The 22,681-nt window shown below is 34.3% G+C and overlaps 4 protein-coding genes and 1 pseudogene across 4 annotated transcripts; 3 read left to right on the forward strand and 2 right to left on the reverse strand.

Moving 5' to 3' along the window:
• On the reverse strand, positions 4,428-5,680 carry LOC109125492 (annotated as a pseudogene).
• On the forward strand, positions 6,450-7,703 carry LOC104704929 (uncharacterized protein At2g29880-like). Its single transcript, XM_019227145.1, has 2 exons — positions 6,450-6,947; positions 7,029-7,703. Exons 1-2 carry the CDS (start codon positions 6,669-6,671, stop codon positions 7,701-7,703), a joined length of 954 nt encoding a protein of 317 aa, XP_019082690.1. The 5' UTR covers positions 6,450-6,668.
• Positions 7,921-9,102, forward strand: LOC109125493. Its single transcript, XM_019227146.1, has one exon. It carries the CDS (start codon positions 7,921-7,923, stop codon positions 9,100-9,102), a length of 1,182 nt encoding a protein of 393 aa, XP_019082691.1.
• On the forward strand, positions 10,854-15,026 carry LOC104702490 (vacuolar protein sorting-associated protein 45 homolog). The gene is made up of 13 exons (XM_010418342.2): positions 10,854-11,154; positions 11,283-11,484; positions 11,571-11,650; positions 11,904-12,131; positions 12,287-12,412; positions 12,531-12,614; positions 12,685-12,826; positions 12,929-13,107; positions 13,354-13,509; positions 13,756-13,863; positions 13,949-14,070; positions 14,212-14,343; positions 14,606-15,026. Exons 1-13 carry the CDS (start codon positions 11,065-11,067, stop codon positions 14,664-14,666), a joined length of 1,710 nt encoding a protein of 569 aa, XP_010416644.1. The 5' UTR covers positions 10,854-11,064; the 3' UTR covers positions 14,667-15,026.
• Positions 17,444-18,689, reverse strand: LOC104702491. Its single transcript, XM_010418343.2, has 3 exons — positions 18,531-18,689; positions 18,240-18,441; positions 17,444-18,046 (listed from the first exon to the last, which is right to left on the reverse strand). Exons 1-3 carry the CDS (start codon positions 18,648-18,650, stop codon positions 17,586-17,588), a joined length of 783 nt encoding a protein of 260 aa, XP_010416645.1. The 5' UTR covers positions 18,651-18,689; the 3' UTR covers positions 17,444-17,585.

Consider the following 22,681-nt stretch of genomic DNA (forward strand, 5'->3'; position numbering starts at 1 on the left):
GGATTTGATTTGACTTTGGAAGAATGGTGTATGATCAGGTGTTTGAGTTGACTAAAGTTAAGAAGAATGATTCTTGGTAGTTAGTGTTTCCTAAGACCATATTTAAGGTTCTTATGCATCAGAAGATGCCAGAGATAAGTGCATCTGAAGTTCTTGACAAGCCTGTGGCGTATCGGAAGGATATTCGCACTGGAAATTCTAATGCTACTAAGTTTCCTAAGCGTCCCACTTTCTATGTTCCACCTGTATCGGTTGAATAACCTCCTGTTGCATCTCCTGGTCAGAATTACATTGATGTACAGGTTGGGAGCATTCGTATGCCATTAGTATATCAGAATGATCCGGAGTTGGTCTATGGAGCACTGATTGATACTGCTCGAGTGCTACAAAGTCTTTTTGGAGTTGTGTATCGCTTGACTCAGAATCGTCCCATGTCAAAGATGATTTGATTGGTTTTTAACCTGTATGCTCTTCAAGTAGGTGGAGAAGGATCATTTTATGGGGGAGTGTTACTTTGTGGGGGGGAGCAACAAGCTAGTCTGTTCTGTTTTGGTTGTTTTAAACTCCAAAATGTTCTTTGGAGTTTTGGTTGTCTTTTGAGATGATTTCATTTGTTAAGATTTTTGAATCAGACTTTTGATAAGTTTGTGTGTAAAGTTTAAAATTGCTGGGAATCATTGATCATGGATGCTTGAAGAAGCATAAGGTTAAAAAGGGGGAGATTGAAGATGCATCTATTGACATAGGTGATGTACTAAAATAAAAGTAGTACAAGATGTGGATCAGCAGGATTAAGCCAAAGAGGAAATCTATTAAGGCGGTCAAGTGAAGACACATGAAGCTTAAAGAAGTTTTTGGAAGAGTAAAGACTTTCTTGTTATAAGTATAAAAGGAAGTTTTACAAAGATTGTTAATTTCCTAAACTATAAAGAAAAAGGAAATTAACAATTCCTAGTTTGATTAGAATTGGAAATTACTTTGTTGTGTGGCTAAGTCCAATTAGTATAAATAGGAGGCTGGGACTTGGAAAAGATCAGCACTTCATAGATTGAGAGATCTTAGCATTGAATCTTAAGCTTTGAGAAAGAATAGCTTGAAGATTCAAAGGAGGCTAAGACCTTAATAGGATTAGAAAATAGAGTTAAGGAAAAACTTTGTAAGAACTTATTTCTAATAAAAAGAGAGTTGTTTGAATTCCTGTTCGATACTCTGTGTTAAAGATCCAAACCGTTTAGCTCTTACGTTTTCAGGTTCGATTCACCTAGATTTGGAGTGACCTGTCAGAGGAGCGTCTTTCCGGTGCATAAAAGGAGCAAGATGTGGATAATGACAGAGGTGGGAGTGTGAGTAGCAAGCGGGTTAGATCTAGAGAGATTCTTGAGAGTAAGAGAGATTTTATCTTCTTAGCTCGTTTGTATAGACTCTTTAGGGTTTTCAATCTTGCCTGATTTCTTTTACTCGGTTATAATATTCTATAAGACCTTGTAAGCTGGTTAGTTAGCTCACCAAGACGTACCTTAGCCGGTGTTTGGCTTTGGGAATTTGTAATTTGTGTGTCGTCTCTTCTTTGTTTTCTACTTCTCTTTTCTTCTTCTACAAAACAAACACAAACAAGATAAGCATCCGTTACTAGCACAAGAAGATTTAAACCACTAACAAGAGGTATAAGAGCGCAAGGTTGAAGGTTGTAAAGGTGGTCGCTTTCTCTTCTTAAGCTAAAGTTTTTCACAAGGAGTCAAGAGATCTTGATTAAGCAGGTAAAGGTCTTTACTTGGTTTCTGAGTCTAGGTGTTTCTTCTGAACAGTTTACGGTTGTGGAATCTAGTTGCATATATGCGTGCTGTTTGAGGTATGTTTTGGGTTTTCCCTATGAAGAAGCTTTTTTGGTTGGTCTCTCTAGCTAGGTTGTAATAATATCTAGCAATAACATACAGCGAAAATAAGCAATCACATTAAACCAGAAACTCCAATAGAAATGATAACCAATAACTAGCAAAGTCATTAAGCAATGAAACAACAACTTAAACAACCGTTCTATACTACTACATTCCATTCTAGCAACCTAACAGCGGCATATAACAAACAACCGAGCCTCTAGAACATCCTCTTCTTCATCGCCTTGATTTCACGTTCACACCTTGCTTTTACCTGCACCACAACACATATGAGATGCGTGAGTATTATCATAAATACTATGTGAGACGATCCTCCCATCTACTGGGCTATACACACAAGCAAAAAGACAAGCCCAATCAAATACACAAAGAAACAAGCAAACCAGAAAACTCAGAATACATGCGTCGACCGACGCACACCTTACATCGACCGATGCAAAGCCACCTGTGTCGACCGATTCATTCCCTTGCATCGACCGATGCCATGTCCATCGTCTTCGTCGAATACCTAACTGCATCAATCGATGCAGTCACGCGACACATCACCAAATGCGATCCCCTCCGTCCCCTCTCGGCTCCAGGATACCGAAACCAACCCCAAAACACACAAAAACTCACAACAACACTCACACACGAGTATATAAGCATTCAACAATCAAAAATCACATAAAACAAGCATCTAATCGCTTTGATCAGGCATGGTCACGTACTCACCTTTGAGAATGACAAAACTGATTCTAAACTCACGAAAAAGCCTCCTAGCAAGCTCCTACCACGATCCTAGCCTCAGATCTCAACTCCAAAGGCAAGATCTCTCAAGATCAAGCACTCAAATCTCCCAAAAATCCTTAAGAACAGCTTCTCTCTTTTTTTCTCTCTTTTCCCACTAAAAACGACCACACTCGGTCAAACTCGTCGAGCTTCCCCTTAGATACCTGACCTTAGGGTTTTTTCCAAATCAAAACGCAATAAAACGAGCTTTTCATTTAAGTTGTCTCGCAAAAACAAATGTTGCATCGACCGATGCACCATCTACATCGATCGATGCAATCCCAAACTGAGATTTGGTTCGTGGGTGTTACATTAATATAGTCCCACATAATTTCTCTTAATCATATTACTCTAGTAACATATTGTTTATATATTTTCAATAATACTGTAGTAATCACAAATATGTGTCCTTTAACTTTCTCTCTAAGTCAAGATCACTCTTCTATGAAACATCATATAACAAAATATATTAAGATATTATAGTTAAACCGTAATATTATGAAAATTAATTTTCAAGACATATATTAACAATTACTTGTACATTTCATATACAATAAAAATAGAAACTTCATTTTTTATTTCAAAATAATAATGCATACATAACCCACAAATTGTGTGGACTACTTTCTAGTATGAGAAATAAAATAGAACATAATTAATTATGCAACTTTCAAAAACATGAAAAAATAAAAAATAGATTAGTGTTAAAGTAATAGATTTAGGGGAAAAGCTTGTCTTATTTCATTGACATAATAGAATATAGAGCTTGGTATACAAGTACAGTAAAACCTCTATATATATATATATATATCTCTCTGAATCGAATTTTATACGTCGGAACCTTTTCTCTGTCCTACGTTCCAAATTGAGGAGTGACATCTACGTTTCTGATGTTGATTCCGGTTTGTACCACTTTTTCTCACAAGTTTTAGATCTAATGAGATCGTTTATGTTATATATAATGTTTAGGATCATGCAAGAACACTGGAGATTATTTTACTTTTCTGTAGGTTGGGGGTTGCAATATATATATAATGAGGTCACGACTTGCCTTTAGCTTCATACATCTTAAAATATGTTATGATTCCATTTGTGGCTCTCTATGAGAACCTTGGAATTTTGTACCCTTACCGGTTATCTATTGGTGTTCTATATATATTAGACTTGAAATGAATTGGTGAGTAGCTTTCTTTCCAAGTAGTTCTACTCAGTCCTTTGAGACTGCTCATAATTAGCGTGTTTAATTAACTACGTTTTTGTTTACCATTTGAGATCAACAGCTAACTTAAGAATGCCATGTTATAGTTAGGAACTATAAAGCTCTGTGAAGACAAATGCATATATATCAACCCTTGAGCTCTGACCTTTTTTTTTAAAAAAAATTTCTTTTATTTTGTAGAGACTTCTCAAGAAAGAAACAACCCTGAAATAATATTTAGGGAATAACAAGAAAAAGCTTCGAATATTCATTCATGCAACAGCACACACAATAATATTGACTTCCAACAAAATGATTTGATTTATAATCTTTATCTCTCAAAGTAATATCTTAAAATTTTCAATATTAATCTCAAAGAATAACCTCTTAAATTTGAAAACCAACCGCACAAAGGCAATTAGAGTAGTACACAAGCAAAATATAACAAAACATAGCAACATTTTTAGTCAATAACTTATCACACACTCAATCATCAGTGAGTCTACTCAAGGCTTGGAGGATTCATAACTGTGGGTGCATAACTCATACTCATTTCTAAACTCCTAGTTTATATTTTGAGGTGGAATATGAAAAGGGGCCGAGAGCTTACCAATTTTACTAATGATGGGGTTGAAACCACCCAGATCGACCAATGAGATTCCATCCACATCCCAGATGAAGACAGTGTTAGAGTGAATGCCAGGAAAGGAAGAAGCAGGGACACAGAAAGGTTCAGACTTTGAGATGAAAATGCAGAGATCTCTAATGTCTTTAGTATAAACTGCGTTCCCTTCTTCGTCAAGCTTGAACACCAATACATCTTTTGTTTTCATTTTGGCAACACCGTCGACAATCTCAGCACTCTTCTGGTACCACTTAACCAAGAAAGTTTCACCAGTGGATTCTGACTCCACCAAGTGTTCGCTTGTGCAGCACGAAACCAGAATATCTCTTTTCGTCTCTGTCAGCTCGGAAAGGTTTTGATAACGCAGCTTCTGAAGCAAGGGTTTGCGCTTGTGTTTACGGAGATCCCATGATGCGATAAGATGGCCTCCAGATCCGGGAATGCGAAACATGTCGTCTTTCTTGGAATACACTACACGGGAGGAGGAAAAACAGGTTGGTTTTCGATCTTGATGTTGTGCCACTTGGAGTTACTTTGACTTAGAGACGGTTTCCAAAAGCTGAGTTGAGGTCCAAAGAACTTGACAGCCACAATACAGTCTTTATCCTCTGGAGAAGACCTGGACATTGACACGTTTGTAATGATTTGGGTTTGGCAATGGGGCAGAGTAACAAGATAAGGCAAGGGAATACGTTTGGGATCTGTATCCGATGCAACAGGGTTTAGATCGTCTTGGAGTTGCAGAACTTTGTCTTCCCTAGTGAATGTAGCTATCCAGCCATGAGATGCTCCGATGGTTACCATCTCATTGTTAACACCATCGTTCACCAACTCCAGAGGCACCTTCTTTTCCAAACTAGTGCTTGTAAATTCATTAGCGTAGCTAATAACGAGTCTTCCGAGATCCCCTCCACAATGAGTACCGCCGACGATGGAACAAGGTGGGGTTTGAAGCAAGAAAGTTGAGAAGCTATTAGACAGAATAAGAGACGATCTTATCAACGCAGGTTTCCCAAGGCGGAGCCTCGAGGCTCGAGAGCCCAGTGAGAAGCAAAGACATAAGATAGGAATACGTTTTTGGGGCAAAAAAAACCCTAATGGCCTTGCTCACCAAGTTTTGGTACAAATTTTATATATTTTTCATTTTTGGATTTGACGAATTTATTTGTGTAGTGGAATAAGGAAACACATTTTGGTAAGAAAATTTGACAGCAAACAGAAATGGGTATGTGAAATATAATGTTTGATGTGTTGTCAATTTGCGTATTAAAAAAAAAAAGAGAAAAATTTGGTTTATAGAAGTCACTTTTTAAACCGACTAAAATGAAGAGGAGTGGAGTTAAGCGTCGGTTTCTAAACCGAGTGACAACATTTCATTACGTAAATGGGACAATTTAATACGACGCCCATTCTCTTTTTGATATAAAGAGAAGATTGAGGAAATATTGAACCAGTTATTGGTTAACCGAAACCGAAATGAGCCAAAATTATTCAGTTATTGGTTAACCGAAATAGTTCGGTTAAAGTTGTGTATTGATTAAAAGTGATTTAATTTTGATTTTAATCAGTATAGTTTCCCTGAAATGAAACCTCACACGCCAAATTAAGCAAATGTGATTTATTCACTTCAATTATTTATTCACAACAATTAGAAAAGCCCATGTGATTTAGAGCTTCACTGGTTCTCCCGCTAGCTCCCGCAAACGCTGTGTTTGCGTTTGTGGGCGGTTGCTAGCGTTTGGGACCAATCACACAAATCGCTCCCAATCGCTCCCAGTCACTCCCAATCGCTCCCAACCGTTGAATTCCAAAAGCTGGTTCCCGCAAGCGTTTGCGGTTGCGGGCGTTTGCGGTTGGAATTTAAAAAAAAAAAAAAAAACCAACGATATTTTTTTTTCTATCTTCTATATATGTTTAACACCTTCTCAACCCTAATCAAACCGTAACCCTAGTCTCTCAAACCTCCAAATTATGGCGTCAACCCAAGGTGATGAAAATCAAGATGGAAACGTAAGTATTGATCAATCTCTTTTATCATTCATTATATGTTATATATGTGTAACTCTTTCTATTTTTTTCATAGCATCATCTTTTTCATTCTATATATTGTTTTGAGTTTGGTGATTGAATATATGTCTCAACTTGTTTTCTCGAATAGAAAATTAGCTGGTCAGACGACATGACTCGTTTGTTGTTAGATTTGATAACGCTAGAGAAACAAGCTGGAAATTCTAGAGGCAAAAGTTTAAGTGAGAAAGGAAAAGAAAACGTTCTTACAGAATTTAAAAAGGAATTTCCACTAACCTTAAACTGGAACAAAATTAAGAATAGACTTGATACTTTAAAGAGGCAATATGAACTGTATCGTAAAATCACGTTTGGAGCAACTGGACTCGGAGTTAATCCAAGGACAGGAAGTCTTGATGCCCCTGATCATTGGTGGAAAGATAAAATTAAGGTATGTAACCACATATTTGTGTAATTATTAATTTCTTGTTTTGTATTTTCATTGATTGGAATTTTGTTTTTGGTTTATAAGGCTTATCCTGAAGCTTCGAAACTCCGGTCGCACCCACTGCGGTTTATACCGCTTCTTCATGTGGTCTTCCGAGATGAAACGGTTGTGGTGGAGGAGTCATGGCAACCAAGACGTGGTGTAAATCGTCATGCTCCATTAGTTGACGTAAGTGAGAGTGAACGTACAAACGAAGAAGACGAGAGAGAAGATATGATGCGTGAGAACGAACCTCATCATATGGAAACAGAAGACCTAGATTGGATGTCACAAATTCCGAGGGAAAACTCTGCAAATCCAAATTCCGAGGCAGAACCATCATTTGCATCCAAAGAGACATCTTCTATGCACACTCAGGAGAAAAGAAGTCGAAACCGAAAGCGTAAACAAAATCCAGTAGACTCGACGCTCAGCCGTATTGCTACTACTATGGAAGACCGAAATGATATTCTAGAGCAAATGACAAATGCAAAGTCAAAATCTCAGTCAACAAATTCAACTGAAGAACGAATGGCTCTTGTTGTGAAACATGTGAGGGCAGTACCGGATCTGGTTCCGATGACGGAGCTTTATTGGGCATCTCTTGATCTTATTGCAACAAATGATGTTGTGCGCGGTTTATTTCTTGCTCTCCCAGATGACGAGAAGCTACCTTTTCTAAAGAGACAAACCAAGGAGTCCCGTAATGATTTTGTTTGATGATTAGCTTTGGTTTTGCTGACGTAATCTTTTATGGAATTTTTATTTCTTGTTTGCATTTTGTTTACGACATTGAAGATTGTCTTTGGTTTTGATTTGACTTAAGTTTTTGTTGGCCTTTACAATATAATATTTTCTATTCATTTATTATGCATGAGGATGCTTTTTAAGAGTCAAAATGTAACAAGAATTTAATTTGTTACAGGAAGGAAGTGACATGGAGTTGAACACAGTCAGAGAAATAATAGAAGCAGATGACCAAGCTATTGAAGCAGTAATCTGCATTGATCATCTTTGCTTTTTTCAAAGAGAACAGTTGAGAACGGATCCTGAACGTGGACAACATATAATGGAGCAACTAATGTATGAAAGTGATACACAATGCCTCCATGTTTTACGTATGAGACAAAGAGTGTTTTTTAAGCTCTTAGATACGCTAAAAAAGTATGGTCTTAAAGATTCTCATCGGGTAAGATCTGAGGTTGCATTAGGAATGTCGCTGAAGATTTTGGGACATAACTCATCACAAAGGAGCATAGCAGCAGATTTTCAAGTTGCACAATGGACCGTGACAACAAAATTTGATGATGTTGTTAATGCCCTTTGTTGCTTGCATTCAGACATTGTATCATGGAAAAGAGAGGAACTTGTCGATATACCACCACGAATCATGCATGATAGGAGGTATTTTCCATATTTTCAAGATTGTATTGGAGCTATAGACGGTACTCATTTACGTGTTCGTGTTGGTGGCGATAAAAAGATCACGTACTGGAATCATCATAACTACACATCAATGAACATTTTGGCAGTGTGTGATTTCAATATGAGATTTATATACACACGTATTGGAGTCCCGGGACGTGCACACGACTCCAAGATATTGACATATTGTGCACGTCATGATAATTTTTTCCCATTCCCAAGCTCGGAGAAGTATTTTCTAGTGGATTCTGGCTATCCTAATCGAAGGGGGTTTTTAGCTCCTTATCGAGGTGAAGCGTACCATCCAAATCATTTTGCTGGGCGTAGACCAGGCACTGTACGCGAGACATTTAACAAGAGACATTCTTCGCTTCGATCAGTGATTGAAAGAACATTTGGAGTGTGGAAGGGAAAATGGTCTATTTTAGAAGGTCGTGTTCGTTATGATGTGCAAATGCAGGAGAAGATTGTTGCTGCAACTATGGCATTGCATAATTTTATTCGAGATTCTAATATAGAGGACGACGACTTCAATGCTGCAGAAGAAACGGAGAACTATGATGCTGACCGGGAAGGAAACATGTCTCCATCTCATGATGATAATGTAGTCGATCGAAATTATGATCCAACGGCTGATCAATATATGTCAACAGTAAGAGACGACATAGCACGAGAGATATGGGATGCTCGTTAAAGATGCTCTTCATTGGCAATGAACGCATCATCTAAAGATGTTTATGAAGTTTTTTGTACTAGCTAGTTATATTTAAAATTTAATAATCGTGAGAGTGTAAGGATTCTCATTTTTGTATGATTTTACTCTCCAGGTTTTTCAAATTTCATTCATTGATCCTGGTTTTTTTTTGTTAAGTAAAGTCTCTCTAAAGTCGAGATTACATTGGGTTAATTATCAAATGATTGTGATCTCAACGACATGAAACTTTCTCACATATTATAGCACCAACCATCACTATGGATACAGCGGGAAATATGATTACGGACACGGCGGGAATAATATGATTACCCGCCAAAAAGATATCAAAGAAATAACATTGAGAATAAAATATTCATTTGCTAAATAAATTAGATACAAAATCTTTTCTTTTCACCTTATAAACTAGTATAAAAGTGCAGTTCATCTCAACCCTAATATATAATATCTTCTTCTTCGTACAAGTCTTCATCGTTAGAGAACACAAGAAAAAGGTCCCTTTTTTTTTATTGTTGATTTCTTTTTTTATTATACGGTACGGTAGATGTGGTTATATTTTTTCTATTGATCATATCGATTTAGCTTTGACTATGTTTATATATATATCTAGGTCATAATCATGGCTTCGCAAGATAATCGTTTGGCTTCGACTCAGAGATTTATCTGGTCGAAAGAGGCAACGTGTGTTCTACTTCAAAGGGTAATCCTGGAGAAACAAGAAGAAAAAAATCCCACAACAAAATTTCTAAGTGGTATTTAAAAGGAAAATATTCTTAAGAATCTTAACGAGCAACTTGGAGTTGATTTGACTTGGAGCCAAGTCAAACATCGATTGGATTCATCGAAGAAATATTATCATAGTTATAAAAATAATCCAGAAGATCCACGGTATCAAGCACTTGTTTTGTCATTTGTCACATTACTTGATGCAATTTTTGGTGATAGACCAAATGCATAAAGTAATAAACATTTTACTATGAAATTTATTTGTTTTTCTAAATAATTATTGTAGTTTTTTCATGATTTTTAATTATTAATCAAGTTTAATTTTTTTTTTGATATTTTAAAACATTTATATATTATATATCACATTTATTATGTTCCAACCGCTATTGCACCCTCTGGTCAACTAGTCGTAAACCTCCCGCAAACGCACCAATTTGAAACCGCTAAACCAGTCGTTCAAACGCTTAATAACACTTAAAACCGCAAATGCCCGCTACCACAATCTCCCGCAACCGCAACCGCAACCGCAGCGTTTGAACCAGTCATACCCTTAATATGAATAATAAAATTTCATTTCATAATCTGTTTTAATAAGTCTTAACTACATCCCACAACTTAGATTTAATTCAAAATTTCATTTAAAAGATCTTTAATACTATATAACTTTATTTTTTAAAATATATATATATATATATATATATATATATATAAATACTATGATATTAATCAAAACGTTAAAAGCTAAGGAATAAGTAAAAAGTAAAATCTATAAAGCGATAGTTAAGTTTTTTTTTTTTTACAACCACCATGTAGTTAAGCTTAATTGGTTGATAATTCATAGTTTTTCATTCATTCCTTTTGTTTTTTTGGTGGTAGTAATATGAAAAGATACAAATAAACTAGACGCCGTTATGTTTTTGGACATCTTGCCGTTTGTCTCTACAGCTTTTCTGGAAAGATTGGGTTTAAATAAAACAAAAATAAGTTAGTGTTAATAAAAAGGAAGTACCAGATAAAATAGGATTTGTTTTGCAAAGCCTCATATCGTCTTCGTTTGAGTCTCTGGGGTCTGGGCCGTTCTTCTTCTTGATTAAGGAAGATCTGAGATACTGAACGAATTCGCCAAGCCTTCGTTGTCGAAACAGTAATCGACGAGATCAATCGCCGTAGATCTGAATTCAAACAAGCTAATCGTAGCGTAATTTTGGCGGTGGAACGATGGTGCTGGTTACGTCTGTGCGTGATTACATCAATCGGATGCTTCAGGACATCTCCGGCATGAAGGTTCTCATACTCGACTCGGAAACGGTATAATAATCTGATCTCGTCTTCTTCTATTACTGATCTTCTCTGATTTGTATATCTGGAATCGTGATTTAGGCACATCGTCTCGTCGTCCTTACATGTTTTTTTTTATTTATTGTTGAAATTTGCAGGTTAGCAATGTAAGCATTGTGTATTCACAGTCAGAGTTGCTTCAGAAAGAAGTTTTTCTTGTGGAGATGATAGATTCAATCTCTGTATCGAAAGAATCGATGTCGCATCTGAAAGCTGTTTATTTCATCCGTCCAACTTCAGAGAATATTCAGAAACTACGATACCAGCTTGCCAACCCTAGATTTGGAGAATACCATTTGTGTACGGCGCTACACCTTTTTCGAGTTTATCATTGTTCACGGACGTTGATAAATGTTTTGATTTTGTTTTTGTAATGAATCTTTCAGTTTTCTCCAACCTGTTAAAGGATACTCAGATTCATATTTTGGCTGATTCGGATGAGCAAGAAGTTGTACAGCAAGTTCAGGTGATTTTTACAATTCCCTCCTCCATGATGTTTTTGAATTGGATACTGATACTAAACGAATGATTCATAGTATATTGATTGGTCAGTATAAGTATAGATTTTAGCTGTCTCTTTGAACAAGCCTTATTTGTGGAGCTTATTATATATGATCCCCTACCTGTTTCAAGTTATCTGATTCAAACCTATATTGCTTGGTACACTCGGGGTACTAGTGGCTTGTTTAACATAGTCCTTTTTGGGTTGTATGTTGCAGGAGTATTATGCAGACTTTGTTGCTGGTGATCCATATCATTTCACATTGAATATGGCATCAAACCACCTATATATGATCCCAGCCGTTGTTGATCCCTCTGGTTTGCAACGCTTCTCCGATCGTGTTGTTGATGGAATTGCGGCAGTGTTTCTAGCGTTGAAACGAAGACCTGTCATCAGATATCAGAGGACCTCTGACACTGCTAAAAGGATCGCACAGGAAACAGCTGTAAGTGAAGTTGTTGGACGAGCTCTTGAAAATTGTATTTCTTCCCGCTATTTTGCACGCATGTGATAGAACTAATTTCCAGCTTGCTTAGCTATAAAAGAGTCTATCTATTTCCGGTATCCTGTAGTCATTTGAAAGACACTTTCATGTTTCAGAAATTGATGTATCAGCATGAAAGCGCTCTTTTTGACTTTAGACGGACTGAAAGCTCTCCGCTGCTGCTTGTAATTGACAGAAGAGATGACCCGGTTACCCCATTGCTGAATCAGTGGACATACCAGGTTATCTTGACTAAATAAAATTATTGTGCTACTCTATGTTATATTATGTACTCTGTGGTACAGATGTCTTGCTTTTCTAGCAAGAATAAGACTTGCTCATTAAAGAGATTTTCTGTAGGCAATGGTGCACGAACTCATAGGACTTCAAGATAATAAAGTGGACTTGAAAGCCATTGGAAGTCTTTCAAAAGATCAGCAAGTGGTTGGTTTTCTCCAATGCCATATATTGTTAGTTGGGAACCTTATAGCTAATACATCTCTTTTCATGGCAGGAGGTGGTTTTATCATCAGAACAAGATGCATTTTTCAAATCTAACATGTATGAAAATTTTGGGGATATTGGAATGAACATCAAGCGAATGGTAGATGACTTTCAGCAGGTGGCAAAGAGTAACCAAAATATCCAGACAGTAGGTACAAATATGACTAGTCTAAACTATTTACTACAAAGACGTTTATAAAAAAAGTTTCTGGTGTTGGTGACAGTTATAATCTATGAATGTGTTGGTTTTACAGAGGACATGGCCAGATTTGTTGACAACTACCCTGAGTACAAAAAGATGCAAGGCAACGTCTCAAAGCATGTAACTCTGGTTACTGAAATGAGCAAGCTAGTTGAAGCAAGGAAACTGATGATGGTTTCACAAACAGAGCAGGATTTGGCTTGCAATGGTGGCCAAGGAGCTGCATATGAGGTAGGGAATATCTGTGATGAATATTCTTGCATTGATCAATAATAGCTATACAGAGAAGTGCTTTATTAGTAGCAATATGCATTCAGTACCCGTCATGTCTTGCACTGGTTCCATACAAATGTATCCAGTGAGATGCAAATTTATAACAATAAAAGATCATCGTAACTCATAGCTAGTTATGCAAACTTTGTGTTGACTCTGTTTTTAGCACGGAGTTCTGAATCTCTTTTCATGTTTTATTTGCAGGCAGTGACGGATCTCTTAAGTAATGAAAGTGTGTCTGACATCGACCGACTACGTTTGGTAATGCTGTATGCTTTACGCTATGAGAAAGAAAATCCCGTTCAGTTGATGCAACTGTTCAATAAATTGGCTTCACGGTCTCCAAAGTACAAACCAGGGGTACCATCTGTTTCCTTTTAATTTTACATTTCGTTCTTGTAGCGTTGAATATATTCTTCTGCATCTCCTTTTAGGGTGAATAGTGATTTGTAATTCTGCTAGTATTATACTTGTTTGCCGACTCTTGAATTCCTCCCATGGTGGTTTTTACTTATTATTCGGAATAACTTGATAAAAGCACCCTCAAATCCTACTCTAGATGCATGCTTTTCATATCTTAACTTACTGGATGCCACACAACTGCAGCTAGTTCAATTTCTCTTGAAACAAGCTGGTATGGAAAAGCGTACTGGTGATCTATTTGGAAACAGAGATCTTTTGAATATAGCGCGCAACATGGCTCGTGGACTTAAGGTCTGTATCTGAGATTATATCTCTCCAAGAACATTTTATCTCTCCCGTTATATATGTCATGTTACTGACTTCTTGAAAAATACAGGGGGTTGAAAATGTCTACACTCAACATCAGCCCCTTCTGTTTCAAACAATCGAGAGCATAACCAGAGGGAGATTACGAGATGTGGACTACCCATTTGTTGGAGATCATTTTCAACAGGGACGGTATGTGCCACTAGTTCTTTCAAATTATTAAAAGTCAAAGCTACTCTCGTTTGACAGTTACGGATCTCTGCTAATAAACCGGGTAATGCTAATAAACTTACATCAACTAATCAAATTTTGCATATTTTATGGTTTATAAAGGCCACAAGAGGTGGTTATTTTCATGGTTGGGGGAACAACATATGAGGAATCGCGCTCTGTTGCACTACAAAATGCCACTAACTCCGGGATTCGATTTATTCTCGGTGGTAGCGCAGTACTTAATTCCAAAAGGTACGTTCAAGTAATTACACTAAACCGGGTAATGCCTGGGGTTTAAGACAGGTTCATCTGTGTGCAAATGAGCCTTGATCGGCTAAGGTTCCGAGTCAGAAACAGAATTAATCATATTATTAGGAATCAGCATTGGTTAGTTAAGTTATTGAACACATAAAAATTGGTGTTGAATGAATGATTGATTAGAAGGAATTGCAACTTGGTTTCATAAAACCGAATATCATAAGAATGTGAGCTGAAGAGTGATTTTGGTTGTCAGATTTCTCAAGGACTTGGAAGAAGCACAAAGGATATCAAGATCAGGTAGCCATATGGTGTAAAGATCCAAAAGAGTTTGTGTAAATTATTTTAATATTCTACCGTATGATATGGAGAGCATAGAAGAAAGAACCACCGAACAAGATATATATATATATCATCATCATGATGGAGAGACAATGGAAAGAAGAAGAAGATTGTGTGGTCAGGTTCGTCGAATCTTACGTATACATACATGAATGACTACCCCATCAGGGAGATCGAGTTTTGGGGTTTGTGTGTATTCATCGTGGTACAGTTTAATTGGACCGTTCTTCGTACACAATTATGGCGGCTAATCAATCAAGTAATGTAACTTGAGGAAATTTTACTCCTCTATTGAAATTGGTTAAAATCATTTTTGCAAAGTTATTTTCTGAGAACAAAAAACTACAAATCTTTTGGGCGTCAGAAAAAAATAGGAGTATCTTCTATTAATAAATGAACAAAAAAATGTGACAGACGAGTGACGTCAACTAAAGTAAAGTCCGATTTGGGAAAGAGAATAAGAAAAGAGAAAACATAAGAACAGAGCTATTTGAGTATCTTATGTGTAGCTCGGCTACTGCTGCTGCCGTTGGATTTCTCAACTGTCAAATATAGTAGTAGTAAGTATGATGTGAGGTTGAGTGCAGAAGCTGACACATCTCACTGTTTCTTCTCTGGAAGCATTTTTACTTCTTGTCCTTTCACACGTACACACTTCCCCATTTTCCCCTTTAAAACCATATATTTTCAAATACATTCCAAAAATTTCTTTAACCTTTTTATTCTTGCATCCAAATTTCAGATTGTTACCAAAACCATTTAGATCCAATTTGGTACCAAGTTGGATTTTGAATGATTTAAATTTATTTTTTGAAGTCAACTTAACACGGTTCTCTCTTCTCCAAGTAATTGTTGTTATATTTTTTTTTATTAAAATGTCAAATCAGTCATTAATAAAAAGTTAAAGAAATGAGGAGCTCGAGACTATATCTTCTCATATACTTCTCTGGCTAAGCAGTCTCTGACTGTCCACTTCATATCAGATTTTATTTAATCAAATCAAAGTGCACTACTAGATCCCTTCTGTCTCTTCTTTCCCTTCATCTAAATTGTCTCCTCTCTTATATTACTATTCAATTCAATTGAGTAACGTATTTAGTTTTATTAGTTAACTAGATAGATAATGCATATCTTAGTTAATTATTTTTCTGACTTTTGAATTTTGATTACTGTGTGCTTAGCCGTAGTTTCTAGCAAGCTCCCTCGGATTAACTCGGAAAGAATAAAGCGTGACGAAATGGATAAGACAAAAAAACAAAAACAAAAAGAGGGATTACTTAACAAAGTGTGGTTGAAAGTGATGGTTTTGTTTGGTTAATTGGTTATTGTTAATTAAATTACAGTTTCGACTTTAGATATTTTATCTGATATCTTCTTATGTACACCTCGCCGTTCTTATCATATATGATTCTATCGGAGAAGCTACCGATTATGAATTTATGATTATATACATTTTTTATACAATGAATGCAAAGAACAAGGAAAATTTATCTTCCGAACTTTATGAAAAAGTCTGTGCTTAGAGCTCTTTCAACTTATATCATATGGTGATATTGAATTACTGATATACCATTTTCTTACTATCACCTAAAATTATTTCGATTAATTCGGCATCTCTATCGTTTTTTTTTTCATCTCACATGTTAATTAAACTCTCACTGATTTCTTTTCTTAAAATTTTTGATCTACAATTCTCGTAATTTTTCAACTAAAAAACCATAATAAACGTTCAAGATATTTTATTTAACTAATTCTTCCGTTTCGAGGGAAGATAGTCCTCTTATCAAGAATATTATCCAACATAATCAATATAATCTTGAACCAAAAGAACTTTAGATATTAAAAGGCAATATTCTTTTTCTTCTCAGAAATATTAGAGATTTTATCCATTTATCCTTCTCAAACGGATCAAATTTGAAACATAAACCACAAAAGCATTGTAACTTTGTAAGTATATCTTTTAAGTTTTAACCCAAATTTTTTTTTAAAAGCACATTATAAGTGAAAGCACATAGATGATTTTGAAATATGGACGAAGCATTGTAACTTTGTAAGTATATCTTTTAAGTTTTAACCCAAATTTTTTTTTAAAAGCACATTATAAGTGAAAGCACATAGATGATTTTGAAATATGGACGAAGCATTGTAACTTTGTAAGTATATCTTTTAAGTTTTAACCCAAATTTTTTTTTAAAAGCACATTATAAGTGAAAGCACATAGATGATTTTGAAATATGGACGAAGCATTGTAACTTTGTAAGTATATCTTTTAAGTTTTAACCCAAATTTTTTTTTAAAAGCACATTATAAGTGAAAGCACATAGATGATTTTGAAATATGGACGAAGCATTGTAACTTTGTAAGTATATCTTTTAAGTTTTAACCCAAATTTTTTTTTAAAAGCACATTATAAGTGAAAGCACATAGATGATTTTGAAATATGGACGAAGCATTGTAACTTTGTAAGTATATCTTTTAAGTTTTAACCCAAATTTTTTTTTAAAAGCACATTATAAGTGAAAGCACATAGATGATTTTGAAATATGGACGAAGCATCATCATTCGAAACTTAAAAACATACTATAACATATATTATATGGAGATTTGCATCACGACAAAAACATATTATATATAATATATATATATATATATCCCATCAGCTCTCGATACAAGTAGAAGATGCAATGATATAGCATCAGAAAAAACCTGACACAACAAGCCCCACTTTTAATTTTTTTCTTTTGTGTGCAACACAAAAATCTCCACAACATCCCCCAAAAAAAAGAAATAATCGTACGAAGCAAAGCAACGAACAAAAAACAACTCCGATCAATTGTTTTTACTTTTTGAAATACTCATAAAAACGAAAACAAAAAAAACGCTGCGAATTCCTCTCAGAAAATAGGAAAACAACACTTAGTTTTGGAACCACTACTACCCTTCATTGTCCAGCTCCTAGCTTCTTCACCACCATCATCAAACACAGACCAAGACCAAGACCCTTTCTTACAGCTAGAGACTCTTCGACGATTCTCAGGTAGCCACTTGGACTGCATGTACCTCGAAGTCCTCCATGGTGGTCTAGACATTCCTTCTTTCTTCATCGACTTTTTCATCTCACCACAAACCAGCGAAACTACTCTCCTGAGTCTTTCCTCTGTCGCCACGAACACTGTCGGAAGCAACTCAGTCATGTCTTTGTAAGCTTTTGTCTGTTTCGCCAGCTCAAACTGAGATTTGAAATCAAGATCAACTATCACACGTCTCAGCTGGATTATGTCATCCCCGTCGCCATCACCCTTCACCATGACGTCAATGTACTCATACTTCCTCGTGCACCTAAACACTCTACACCCTGTAAAACATTTTCACAAACAATAAATTATCTATTTTCCACAAAATCCACGTATTTAAATTCTTGACTTTATCAATATTTTCAAACAGTGAAGGAATAAGTCTTCAACTTATAAAAAGATTGGTAACATAGATATTTTCTAAAGTCTCAAACATATATATAGTTTATTAATGAGTGTTAATTTATTGTTTACCTTCAAGATGATCAAAAGAAGAGTCCCATGAGGTTTTGGAGAATGAAGCATCGTACCCGTAAGATCTGAGTTTAGAGACAATCTTTTTCATCACATCTCTCTTCTCATCGTCTCCTATGTATGATAATCTTTTTCTCCTCATAAACGACTCTATCTTCTCTTCAAGATTCTTCTCCTCTTCTCTTTTTTCTCCAAGAATCTCCTGTTAATATTTTTAAAAAAGTTGAATAATTAAATTTTCATCTAGATGAAAAAGAAGTGAAAATGCATTTGGGTGAAAAGAGATAAAACCTGAAGACTGATAAGAGCTGTTGAAGACTTGTCGTCCGTATGATCGGAGACTGTGATCGGAGATGACTCGATATAATCGAGCACAAGCTTCTCTAAATCTTCTTCTCCTAAACTTCCCATCTCAAAATATTCTCTCTTCTGTCTCTTCCTATTCTTCTTGTTTTTTTTTTTTTTTGAGAGCAAGAAATGACTTACCTATGAGTCTCTCATGCGTATATATAAGTGTAATGAGGTGTGTCACTATCTTATCCATTCTTAATTGCATTATTAAATGAACTGTTTAATATTCGTTCTCTTGTAAAATGTTTGTTGATTAATGTTTTATATTTATTTAACGTTGTTGAGTCGTGACTTTTTTTTTCCTCCCCCTTTTCGTCGAAATACAACTCGAAATTTTGCATACGCGACAGTAAAAAAGTCGTTTCATGTCATTTTCCACTTTGTCGTATATACCACATATTTGATGATTGATATACGTGGAAACTTTATAGATAAAACTTCAATCTGAAGATAATTTTGGTAAGTCTTGATTTATTACGTCGAAACTGATATTTCATCTAGATGAAGTTAACATAAACGTAAACAGATTAGTATCATTATTTATTTCTGTTTAAAAAGATAAAAGGCTGAATTTTGAAAGGTCAATGATGACAAAAAGTTACAAATTTGATTGGTTTTGTGACAGTCTTCTTAGGCGCTTAGCTATAGTTTTAGTCTTTTAGCTAGAAAATGGTACCGTAACACTTAACATTGTCAAAGTATTATCTTTTGGTTATCATGATGCCAATAGAAAAGCCAAATACCAAAGCCTCAAGAGATTAATATTGTATCTTCATTACTCTATCTGTGTCTATTCAAAGCAGATATATAATACACACGTCAATGACGTAATAGCATATAACATAATGGTGATTCAAATGGGTTTACTATCAATCAAACTCGCTGTTACATATTTGGAAGCAAGATTATCTCGTAATCAATTTTGTCCATTGATGGCTAATCCATATTAGTATAAACTTTTAATAGATTTGTCTCACGCATGTGTATATGCATACATACCGATCAAGATGATAATTTAATGTTATCATGACAATGGAATCTCTGAGAATATTATAATATCCGACTGACGGTAGCTGATAAATAATTCAATGATTTAGATGCTATTTAGTCACTTGGAATTTAAAATTCTCATATGGGATAAAACAAAAGTTTTTTTATTTTGGGGTAATGTATAGTATAATAAAAGTTTACTAATACACACGCACCTCCAGGTCTCGGCGACTCGGCCACAACAACAGAGAATCAAAGAAGAAGAAACAAGGAGAGAGAGCCAACAGATGGCAGTATATATCTGTATTTGGCTTAATGACACAGGTTACTAGCAACGACTTGGTTTGATAAACGGACGACGCCCATTAAGTTGTATATAGACTTTAGTCCCAAAGCCTTAAAAGATTGTTGAGACACTATTGGGAACGCAAAGAAACAAGAGAGAAAATAGAAATACAAAGTAGAGGAAGAAGAGACCCAAAAGGCATAAAATTTGGTGAGAACTTCGGTATGAGAAGACTTTACTTTGCACAAGGAGACAGTATCCTTTCTTTGGTTGTATTATCCTATGACTCTTGTAATAGAGACACCTCTTACCCTAATCATCAACCTTTGAACGTTCAAGCAAGTGTATAATAAAGCGATTAGTGGAAGAAGCAAAATATTCTTTTAACACGTACGTTGGCGAAACCAATAATATCAGGTGAAGAGATTACCTTTCTTTTTTACAAAAACTCAAAAAGGATCAAGGAAGTGAAGCACCAACGGTCAACGGACTTTCTTCGTTCCTCGATGGGTCGGTCGTCTAATGTTCAAAATCACTTTCAGTTTCGGCCTAATTAAGTTAATGGCCCAATGAGAGAACCCACACAAACATTCGTTGACTCCTTTTTCCAACGTTAGTTTAAGACCATCTCCAATTTATATCTTTATTTTTTTCTTAAAAATAGAGTAACTCAAAAATAAAACATTATTTTGTTCCAATATATCATTCTATTTTCAACTTTAAAATAGAGTTAGAACATCTCCAATAGTCCTCTATTTTTATCTCTATAATAGAATAACTGTATAAGGACATCTCCAACTCACCTCTATATTTGTTTTTTAATTCTATTTTAGAGTAAAATCTACTCCAACCCATCTCTATTTCTACTTCTATAATAGAGATCTCTATTTTTTCCTCTCTATATAGAGGAACTCTATTTTTTCCTCTATATATAATAGAGTTGAACTTTTTTATTTATAAAATGGTCCTTGAACTTTTAACACTTTTATATTTATGATCAAAATAATTAAAATATATATTTAAATAGTCTAATTCCTATGTTTTATTATTTTAAAAGATGCAATGTATTTCTTTTAATAAATGTGATATTTAAATAATATTTATGAATATTAAAAATTTAAATAATATCATAATTTTATGAAAGTTTCATAAAATAAATGGGTTAGTTTGCAAATTTTATAAGTAAAAGGTATTAATAGTAAAATAAAAAAAGAATCTCTACGGAATATTCTTTTTTAGAGGAAAAAATAGAGGTATCCATTAGAGCAAAAGTCATCTCTATTATAGAGTTCCTCTATTTTAGAGGTAAAAATAGGGAAAACCATTGGAGATGGTCTAAGGGCATCACCAATCCACCTTTATATTTGCTTTTTAACTCTATTTTAGAGTAAAATCTACTCCAACCCATTTTTATTTTTACCTCTATAATAGAGTTGAACTTTTTTATTTATAAAATAGTCTTTAAACTTTTAATACTTTTATATTTATGATCAAAATAAATAAAATATATATTTAAATAGTTTAATAATAATTTAATGAAGTGGAGATTTCGTATTGAAAAACACAATACTGAAAGTTTGTCGTAAGATTCAATTCTCATATCAGATAAACAAAAATAACAGTCAAGATTTGGTTTGGTAATGTATTATTATTTTAAATCTACTATGTTTTATTGTTTTATATGATGCAATGTATTTCTTTTAATAAATATGATATTTAAATAATATTTCTGAATGTTAAAAATTTAAATAATATCATAATTTTATGAAAGTTTCATAAAATAAATGGGTTAGTTTGCAACTTTTATAAGTAAAAGATATTAATAGTAAAATAAAAAAGAAATCTCTACGAAATATTCTTTTTTAAAAGAAAAAATAGAGGTATCCATTAGAGCATCTCCAATGGTCCTCTATTTTCACTTGTAAACTCTATTATAGAGTAGTTTTGCTCTAATGGATCTCTATTTTCACCTTTATAATAGAGATTGCTATTTTTTTCTCTATTTTTAGAGGAACTCTATTTTTTCCTCTATAAATAGAGGTGAACTATTTTATTTGCAAAGTAGTCCTCTTAATCTTTAACTTCTTTTATTTATGACCAAAATAAATATTTTTAAGAACTAATAATACAAATTAAATAAAATAAGTATTTTTAAAAACTAATAATATAAATTTAATTATAAATATTTAGTCTAAAATATTGAGACTACCATTTGGAAAAGATAATTTATATAAATTATAAAATTTATTTTTCATTCAACCCATAATAATTATTTTAATACAACAAAAACTAATAACTTAATAATCCGGTAAATTACTTTGGGATCTACCAATATCGTTAAAATATTTAATTTAAATAAAAATAATAATTTTTGAAAGTGTTACAAATTTAAAGTAAAATGGGTTAGTTTGCAATTTTTATAAATAAAAGGTGTTAATTGTAAAATAAAAAAAGAATCTATTTGGAATATTCTTTTTAGAGGAAAAAATAGAGAAAACCATTAGAGCAAACCTCTACTCTATTATAGAGATCCTCTATTATAGAAGAAAAAAATAGGGAAAACCATTGGAGATGGTCTAATAGAGATGAGTTTTAGTCCAATGGTCCTCTATTCTCACATTTAAAATAGAGATTGCTATTTTTTCCTCTATTTATAGAAGAACCCTAATTTTTTTTACAAAGGTTCCTCTAAAAAATAGCAATCTCTATTTTAGAGGTGAGAATAGAGGACCATTGGAGTAAAACTCACCTCTATTATAGAAAAAAAAAATAAGGAAAACCATTGGAGATGGTCTTAGTGTAAAAAAATAGAGGT

Source organism: Camelina sativa, chromosome 7 (genome assembly GCF_000633955.1).
Source record: "Camelina sativa cultivar DH55 chromosome 7, Cs, whole genome shotgun sequence".
In the NCBI taxonomy this organism is placed as follows: Eukaryota; Viridiplantae; Streptophyta; class Magnoliopsida; order Brassicales; family Brassicaceae; genus Camelina; species Camelina sativa.

Excerpts from the sequence above, each read along its gene's own strand:
- LOC104704929 (XM_019227145.1), top strand. The coding sequence starts at position 6,669 with ATGACTCGTTTGTTGTTAGATTTGATAACGCTAGAGAAACAAGCTGGA. Across the intron at positions 6,948-7,028 it reads GGTGGAAAGATAAAATTAAG|GCTTATCCTGAAGCTTCGAA; the intron begins GTATGTAACCAC and ends TTGGTTTATAAG.
- LOC109125493 (XM_019227146.1), top strand. The coding sequence starts at position 7,921 with ATGGAGTTGAACACAGTCAGAGAAATAATAGAAGCAGATGACCAAGCT.
- LOC104702490 (XM_010418342.2), top strand. The coding sequence starts at position 11,065 with ATGGTGCTGGTTACGTCTGTGCGTGATTACATCAATCGGATGCTTCAG. Across the intron at positions 11,651-11,903 it reads AAGTTGTACAGCAAGTTCAG|GAGTATTATGCAGACTTTGT; the intron begins GTGATTTTTACA and ends TGTATGTTGCAG. Across the intron at positions 14,071-14,211 it reads GATCATTTTCAACAGGGACG|GCCACAAGAGGTGGTTATTT; the intron begins GTATGTGCCACT and ends TGGTTTATAAAG.
- LOC104702491 (XM_010418343.2), bottom strand. The coding sequence starts at position 18,650 with ATGGGAAGTTTAGGAGAAGAAGATTTAGAGAAGCTTGTGCTCGATTAT. Across the intron at positions 18,442-18,530 it reads CAGCTCTTATCAGTCTTCAG|GAGATTCTTGGAGAAAAAAG; the intron begins GTTTTATCTCTT and ends AAATATTAACAG. Across the intron at positions 18,047-18,239 it reads TTCTTTTGATCATCTTGAAG|GGTGTAGAGTGTTTAGGTGC; the intron begins GTAAACAATAAA and ends AATGTTTTACAG.